We start from the raw sequence: 8,791 nt of genomic DNA, 5'->3' as shown, positions 1-8,791 counted from the left end.
CAGCCTCCCCGCGGGGGGTGGGGCTACGCGGAGGTCGCGCGCTCCCGTTTCCCCGGCAACTCTCCCCGCCCCCCAACTCCTCGCTCCGCGCGCGTGCGCTCTCCTCGGCCTTCCCCGGGGCGGCGGCGCCACACTCCTGTGCTCCCAGGATGCTCCGCGGGCCGGCGGCGGGCGGCGGCGCGAGCGGGAGGTGAGGCGAGGCGCCATTTTTAAATTCCTCAAACGGGTGGTGGCTGCCGACGGGGGAGCGGGTGCGGAGTGGGGCGGCCGGGCACCGCTGCGGAGAGGGAGGGCAGGCGGCCCGAGGCCTTCCCGCCTGCGGTGTGCGAGCCAGGAGGCTGCTCGGCCCTCGCTTCTGCCGCGGCCCCGCTCGCTCCTCCCTTGGGCCCGCCGTTGCTAAGTAGAGGCCTGTAAGCCCGCGAGGAGCGGTCGGCAGCCGGTCCCGCAGCGCGGTCTGTTATGTTCCCGGCCGATGGTACAACCTGTTGCGGCCTCTGGGAGCTGGTAGTGGGCTGGCGACCCCCTGAGTTTGGGAACCACCCAGCACAAGCAGCAAAGTTCAGGGCTAGAAATACTATGTTCTCTGTGCATATTCTCATGTTTTCCACCAGTGGGCTTCGTTTGAGAACACTGATTGTTTTCTTCAGAATGTTTGACCCCCATATTAGTGTAGTGCCAACACTAGTATGTAGTATATATTAGCATAGTACAAGGCTTTTATATCTGTAAGTTGTAGGAAAGTCAACGGCATAAATGTCACAGTGACTTACACAAGCTCACTCTGCCTCTCGTACTCCTTATCCAAAGTAAAGTCTGTGCACATGCTGTAAGGTGCATATAATCATGCTTCTGCCTGCAGGAGCACTGTGGAATGCATGTACTAAGATGTGTCTTGCTGGACTATCTCTGTCTTTAAGCGAATATGAATGTGAAATGCTTTGTCAGTAGAAATGGAAGAAGGATGTTGGTTGTGGAGTATAGAACTATTAATGACAAGCAGCAGTCTATCACGTCTCTATGCCTGAATAAAACTTTGAATGACACTCTAGTAAGCAAAGTTTTTCATGTACATTTGAAGGACTCTTGTCATGATATAGTGAAAAAGATAACTGGTATATGATACCTGACTAACTGTTCTCAAGTACAGCTAGGAGAGGTATCAAATGTTGCTACTATGCAAAATTTTAGTTTGAACTGTACGGTATCTGGCAATATTGCAACTGCTATTGGTATGCTTTAGCTGTGTACTAAAGCAAAATTTGCATCTTATGTTAAGATACAGCCTTGTTTGTTGTTCTCTGTGTAATAAAAAAATCCTATCTCTAACGTAAGATAGAAACAGAAAGGCTGATATCATGTATCGTGTAGGGATTGGACACTGAAATAGTGCATGCCTAACTGTTGTTGAAATTTGTACTTTGAACAGTACTGTGAAAGAAGTGAAAATAGTTGAAGTGAGATTGATGTGTTCTACAACATATAAATCATACAAATATTTTCCAACGTTTATGCATCTATGGATGCAAAAGCACTGAGTATTTGCTTTCACTGGATTCTCTGCTGTGATATTTGAGTAGTATCCGCATTGTAGAAATTCCTGTAACAAAAAATTTCATGTTTTTGTTTGATTTTTTCCCTAATATTTGTTTTAGTTCTATTTTTTTAAAGGTGATTACTTTGGCCTATTGCAATTTGCCGATGATGATGGAATAACAGAGTCAGGACTGCTAAAGTAATGATAGGTAAGCTATTGTGTTTCTCAAATGATGTATAATTTTGTTTTTGTTTTGATTCACTTGCTCTTCTTGGCTAGTCTGATCTCTCATGAGTGTGTTGTGTAGCCACTTATGTTGGGATTAATTTCACTTCCTCTAAAAAGAGGTATCAAAGGCTATTCAAGGCTGTGGTTTCATGAGCATCTGGGCTCATGATGTAACAGCTCTCATATCCCGAAAGGAGAGTGTCTTGCTCCTCCTTCTGGCCGTTTATTTACCTGTTTATGTGAGGTCAGTGAGTCTAGTTAGCTCATGGAAAAATCAAACAAGCTACAGAATAGCAAAAGCAGGGAACAGAAATGGGTTAGGGGAACAAAATAAAGTATTGAGTATTTTTTTGCTTGGTTATTTTTCTGTTGTCAGAACTGTCAAATCAGTTCACGGAAGGGGCTGTGGTGAATGTTACCTCTAGGAGTGTGGATAAAAAAAAAAAAGAGGGGTGGAACCTCCCATTTCTGATAACAGTAAGCTGTTGAATTTAGTTACAATTTCTAATTATTTCATTATCTAGTCTTACTCTGTAGGCTCTTAAGCAGGGATAGGAAAGGCTAGTGTTTGAAGAGGCACTTACATGAGGCTGTGTGCTTTGAGTTTCTCATTTTTTTCAGACAAGTACTTGTATTATTTCACAAGATGTTGGCTAACTGGAGAAAAAGAAAAGTGAACATATAAAGAGGTCTAGAATTCTGACAAAAGCAGGCAAAAAATGAATTTGGGGTGACTGATACAAGTTTGCAGTTCTGTAACATGATAAAAACTGGGCAATAATAGGTGGAGAACTAATTTTAGAAAGAAGTAATTGTGATGGTTATTTAAGGTCTGATCATTGACTGTGAGCATGTGTTGTAGGCCATTAGCACAGAAGAGACTCTTGTTAGCTGTATACTTATGGTATTAAATACTACAGCTCACTAGCAGGAATTATTTTGTGTTTTGAATGAAGCTAATGAATTCGATAGGGATAAAAAAATCTTTCTTTCCCTGAATCTACCAACAGCAACATAATATTTAACATACTCCCTCTCTTATAAATAAAAAAAAAAGTAATGAAATCTTTGATTTTGTAGTTTGTCTCACATTTGTTACTGGGAATGCAGATCTTGAAATTTGCCACAAGATGTCTCTGTAAGCCAAAATAGCTTTATTTCCCTAACTATGCACCACTTAGGTTTTTAAAGGGTGAAACGGTTGTTTTGTGAGCTACTTTTTTTCCCTGCTTTTTCCTTTTTTCTTTCTCATGAACTCTTCATGCAAATGAATACATGACAGGATATATGTCTTGCTTTACAAACAGTGGACTTTTTGATAGCAGCAAAAGTTGTCATGCGAATGTATGTTTCCCACCTGCATCAGTTTAGAACTCAGTTTAGAGTGCAGAAGGTTGCATTTCTGCTCTTCCATTTATCTTTTTCTTTTGGTTTTTATGTTCTCAGATTTTTTTTTGTCTCTTTGATTTTGTATATAGTAATGCTACTTCAGAAGTAATTCTTGCTCACATAAACTATGAGAATTCAGACCCAACTTTAAATCCTGTGTTCCTAATTCTGAATTTGGTTCTGTATTTAAATTTGGTACTTGTAGTTTATAAAAGCAAAGATCTGAGACAGAGAAAATACTGTGGCTTATTTTATTTATTTTTTTTTACAGTGATCATGATAATGCTTTCTGTATGCTTAAAAATTCTTAGATATGTACTGCCTAGGTTTTCTCTGCGTGCCAGAACTTTCTGTTGTCTAACATAGTTCATGTACTTAGGATCACTGACCACTTTTCCTCGTATGGCTGTTGGCTTAAGGATTGAAAATATAACAGTCCTTAGTTTGGAAATTGCTTTTGTCCTTTGTTTCCCAACAACAAACAAATTTCAGGGATGAAGGACAGGTGCTATACTGATTAGAAGGTGCTTCGGAATTTGTTCTGTAGAGTGATCAATTCTCAAAATTGAATGCACATATAGGACAGTCACTGAGGAGAATGTTCTTTGTTTGAATTCTTCTTCCTTTTCCTCCTAGTAAATTTGGATAAAGCAGAAGAAAAAAGAAGCTGCTGCTATCACTTTGCCTATTCTATTACTATAATAGTTGCTTACACTGGTAGATTTTCCTCTGACCTTTTCCTGTCTTAGCAGCTGTGGAAAAAAAAGGGGGGAGGGGAGAAACTGAAACATAAGATTTTTTTTTTGATGTTACTATGTCATTTAGTGGAATGGGTACTAACATACAATGTTTTTTATTTTCTCCTATATGAAAGATATATTTTGATCTTTCTCTTAGTTTAGAAGTTTATAGAATCAAATGCCAAGTGTTTAAGATGGGTCCATGAAAGATTTTAACAGAGAGTGAAATGCTGGAAAATGTTATATATTCAACTCTATATGTGAAGAAGGTGAGGTATTTGCAGTGATGCTGGGGATTTAAATTTACTTCTGTTTGAGTTTTGTTTTGTACACCACTACAAATACAGAGATCTTGGTCACCAGTCCAGTTATGCTGAAAGCTGAAATGGCAGAGTAGTCAGTTTCAAAGCTTTGTAACTTCCCTAAAATTTAATTACAAGCCTCCTTCCTCCAGATCCTTTAGAAGAGTCACTAACAATGAGTCTAACACAGTATCTTGTTTCTGATATTGAAAAGTACTGAACAGGAATATTGTGATACTTCTGCATTTCTCAGCATCTGGTGAGCTGCAGCTTTCTCACCAATCTCAGATTGTCATGTTTAGCAAAATCCTTTCCAGAAAGAGCACAAGGAACTATCAGATAAACTTTGAAAACAAGGAGATGACCTATGTCAGCGGTGTATTTCAGAGTTCAACTTTGGACAGCCTGGCAGATACCTGCTCATGAAACCTTAACTCTTCTCTGGAGATGATTTGATAGGAATTCATCAGTGAGAATTATCTGCTATTCTTCCAGCTGAATTGATGATATACTGAGTAGAACAACTTATTACCATAGTGAAGCACACAGTGACTGTGTTTAGTACTGAAAACTGTTTCTGAGGTCTCTGGCTTCTGTTTGAACCCTTGTTAAGGGAGCATAATTATCATCATAGTTTGATTCTTGGTGTATACCAAAAGTAAAAATAACCGTTCATGTATCTGTCAGTTTGAGGAACTTGTGCTTATTTTGTTTCGTCTCAAATAATCTCCTTTATTAAATTTATCCTGTCGCCCTGGAAGGGCTACCAAATTTCAGGGCATGCAGAATGAACAGAGAAGAGTTGTCCTTTCAGTAGAAGGTTTCTAGGAGGAGTCCTGCAGAGGCAGGATTCTTCTGTGCTGAAAGCAAAAGCAGTATGTTCTAGTCTTTGAATTGTGGATATACTTCATTACTAATTACATGTCCTTGTGTTTGTGTCAGGTGACTTGATCTTCTGGGATGTCATCAGCAGAAAAAAGTGGATAATGTTACAGATTTGTTATAAATTAATTTTTATCCTGTCTTCTCAATAATCATCGTGAATAGTCATTAAAATGAATACCTTTAGTGGCCTTCTTCCTCCCATGGTTGGAAATGGTGATACTGCTAGTTCACAAGAGTTGCAAAAACTTCTGATTGACGAAAAAATGAGATGTGAACACCATAAAGCTAATTATCAAACTCTAAAGGCAGAACATATAAGGTAGGCTGATTTAAACAGGTTTCTTCATTTTAGGTGTAAAAAGGTAAAACTAAATGTTAAGTGGAAGCATGTTTTTTGTGCATGAGCTATTTCTCTACTTAAGGACAGATTTGAATCCAAATCTCCAACAGAAGAAGAAAGTACATAGACCGTGGAAGAAGGGACAGGCTACTTGGGAAGATTATAAGAATGCTTTCAGAGTATGCAGGGATGCGATGAGGAAGGCTAAGGCCCATTTGGAATTAGGTCTGGCAAGGGATGTCAAGGACAACAGGAAGGGCTTCTTCAAATACATCAGTAGCAAGAGGAGGACTGGGGAAAATGTGGGCCCACTACTGAATGGGTCAGGGGCCCTGGTGACAAGGGATACAGGGAAGGCAGAATTACCGAATACCTCCTTTGCTTCAGTCTTCACTGCTAAGGGCAGCCCTCAGGAATCCCAGAGTCTGGCGACAAGGGAGAAAGTCTGGAGAAAGGAAACCTTTCCTTTGGTTGAGGAGAATAGGATTAGAGACCTTCTGGGCAAGCTTGACATTCACAAATCCATGGGCCCTGATGGGATGCATGACCAGATCCCACGGGTACTGAGGGAGCTGGCAGATGCTGTTGCCAGGCCGCTCTCCATCATCTTTGAAAAGTCATGGAGAACTGGAGAGGTGCCTGAGGACTGGAAGAAAGCCAGTGTCACTCCAGTCTTCAAAAAGGGCAAGAAGGAGGACCCAGGAAACTATAGGCCCATCAGCCTCACCTCCGTCCCTGGAAAGGTGATGGAACTGCTCATTCTGGATGTCATGCCCAAGCATATGGAGGAAAAGAAGGTGATCAGGAGTAGCCAGCACGGATTCAGCAAGGGGAAATCCTGCTTAACCAATCTGATAGCCTTCTGTGATGGAATGACTGGCTGGGTAGATGAGGGGAGAGCAGTGGACATTGTGTCCCTTGACTTCAGCAAGGCTTTCGACACTGTCTCCCATAACATCCCCTTAGATAAGCTCAGGAAGTGTGGGTTAGACAAGTGGACAGTGAGGTGGATTGAGAGCTGGCTGAAAGACAGAGCTCAGAGGGTCGTCATCAGTGGTGTGGAGTCTAGTTGGAGGCCTGTGGCTAGAGGCGTCCCCCAGGGCTCAGAACTGGGTCCCATCCTGGGTCCCATCCTTATCAATGTGTATAAGTACCTGAAGGGAGGGTGTCAAGGGGATGGGGACAAACTCTTCTCAGTGGTGCCAAGCAACAGGACAAGAGGCAATGGGCAGAAATTGAAGCACAGGAAGTTCCACCTGAACATGAGAGGGAATTTCTTCACTGTGAGAGTGACGGAGCACTGGACCAGGTTGCCCAGAGAGGTTGTGGAGTCTCCTTCTCTGGAGAGCTTCAAGGCCCGCCTGGATGCAACCCTGTCTAACAAGCTCTAGGTGACCCTGCTGAGCAGGGAGGTTGGACTAGATGATCTCCCAAGGTCCCTTCCAACCTTACTGATTCTATGATTCTGTGAGTGTTGTTCATTTTAGAAGATAAACAATTTAAAATACCCTAATACATATTAGACAACATTTCCAAAATTCTTGATGTGTTTGTAAATACAGTGTCACTTTTCAATGTGTTACAGGAGGGTGGTATTTAAATAGATACCTCTATTTTAAGAGGGAAATATAAAATAAGTTTGTACTTTGTCTTGCAGGTTACAGGAGGAATATACAAAATCACAAGATGAACTGAAACGGTTGTTAGTTGAAAAGCAAGCTGTACATGACAAATTTCAGTTTCTCCTTGCTGAATATCAAGAGGAGTTGCTGAGTAAAACACAAGAGCTGGAAGAACTGAAGATGCAGGTGAAATATGCTACTGACAGAACTTAATATTAATTTGAATGATGTAATAGGGCCATGCTTATATTTCTGTTTATCAAAAATGCATATGTTTCTCTGGAGTGACTGTGATTTTTTTTTTCTTGTTTAACTGGTCACCCATATCCTGTTGTATGCTGCATTAATAGTCAGACTCTCTGAGGAAAAGCACTCTCAGTGCATGCTTTCCTATTACAGGGAAAATCATCTGCTCTAGTGGATAGCTTAGGTGCCTAAATCTAATATCATTAGTGACTAGAGAAATAGATATCAATTTCTCTTCATGATAGCAATTCATCTCATTTTTTTAAAGCATTTAAGATATCTTAGATGACACTTTCTGTAATTGCTTGTTTCTTTAAACTAGTGTAGGGCATAGTTACAATTGCCTGTAGAGAGATCTAAGGGTGACTAGATGAAGGTGTCTAGATTTAAGTGAAATGATTTCCGCTCATGAATGACTTCTCTACAGAGAATGACTTCTCAAATCCTATAAATCTTTTGAGATAATACATTGCTATTACTGTACAGGAATTTATTTACTTCCACAAACTTTGGATAAGACTAGTAGTAACTCTTCAGTGACTAGGTTAAAAGTAAGAATCATAAAATCATAGAATCAGTAAGGTTGGAAGGGACCTCGGGAGATCATCTAGTCCAACCTCCCTGCTCAGCAGGGTCACCTAGAGCATGGTAGACAGGGTTGCATCCAGGCAGGCCTTGAAGCTCTCCAGAGAAGGAGACTCCACAACCTCTCTGGGCAACCTGGTCCAGTGCTCCGTCACTCTCACAGTGAAGAAATTCCCTCTCATGTTCAGGTGGAACTTCCTGTGCTTCAATTTCTGCCCGTTGCCTCTTGTCCTGTTGCTTGGCACCACTGAGAAGAGTTTGTCCCCATCCCCTTGACACCCTCCCTTCAGGTACTTGTACACATTGATAAGATCCCCCCTCAGTCTTTTCTTCCCCAGGCTGAAGAGGCCCAGCTCTCGCAGCCATTCCTCATGGGGCAGATGCTCCAGCCCTCTGATCATCTTTGTAGCCCTACGCTGGACTCTCTCCTGTAGCTCCATGTCTCTCTTGTACTGTGGAGCCCAGAACTGGACACAGTACTCGAGACGAGGCCTCCCCAGGGCTGAGGAGAGGGGCAGGATCACCTCCCTCGACCTGCTGGCAGCACTCTTCCTAATGCACCCCAGGAGACCATTGGCCTTCCTGGCCACAAGGGCACCTTGCTGGCTCATGGTCAATTTGACATCCACCAGCACTCCCAGGTCCTTTTCTGCAGCGCAGCTCTCCAGAAGGTCAGCCCCCAGCTTGTACTGATGCCTAGGGTTATTTTTCCCTAGGTGCAGGACTCTGCACTTGCCCTTGTTGAACCTCATGAGGTTCCTCTCCGCCCAACTCTCCAGCCTGTCCAGGTCTTTCTGAATGGCAGCACAGCCCTCTGGTGTCTCAGTCACTCCTCCCAGTTTGGTATCATCAGCAAACTTGCTGAGGAGGCACTGTGTCCCCTCATCCAGGTCATAGATGAAGAAGTTGAACAGGATGGG

The 8,791-nt window shown here is 42.3% G+C and overlaps 1 protein-coding gene across 6 annotated transcripts in view; it reads left to right on the top strand.

Annotated features, from left to right (window-relative positions):
- Positions 1-104: 104 nt before the first annotated feature.
- The window catches only part of CEP83 (centrosomal protein 83), a 28,153-nt gene continuing 19,466 nt past the window's right edge, over positions 105-8,791 (top strand). For 5 of the 6 annotated variants that reach the window (XM_062568271.1, XM_062568253.1, XM_062568282.1 and 2 more), the window contains exons 1-4: positions 108-190; positions 1,653-1,742; positions 5,136-5,397; positions 7,076-7,226. In XM_062568271.1, the coding sequence (XP_062424255.1) occupies positions 5,249-5,397; positions 7,076-7,226 (300 nt within the window). In that variant the 5' untranslated portion in view covers positions 108-190; positions 1,653-1,742; positions 5,136-5,248. Of the gene's footprint in view, positions 191-1,652; positions 1,743-5,135; positions 5,398-7,075; positions 7,227-8,791 lie in introns of all 6 variants that reach the window. The other variant, XM_062568261.1, reaches the window with a different exon arrangement.

Source organism: Rhea pennata, chromosome 1, assembly GCF_028389875.1.
Source record: "Rhea pennata isolate bPtePen1 chromosome 1, bPtePen1.pri, whole genome shotgun sequence".
In the NCBI taxonomy this organism is placed as follows: Eukaryota; Metazoa; Chordata; class Aves; order Rheiformes; family Rheidae; genus Rhea; species Rhea pennata.
Note: the sequence above shows the minus strand (reverse complement) of the source record. Positions and strands in the feature narration are given on the sequence as shown.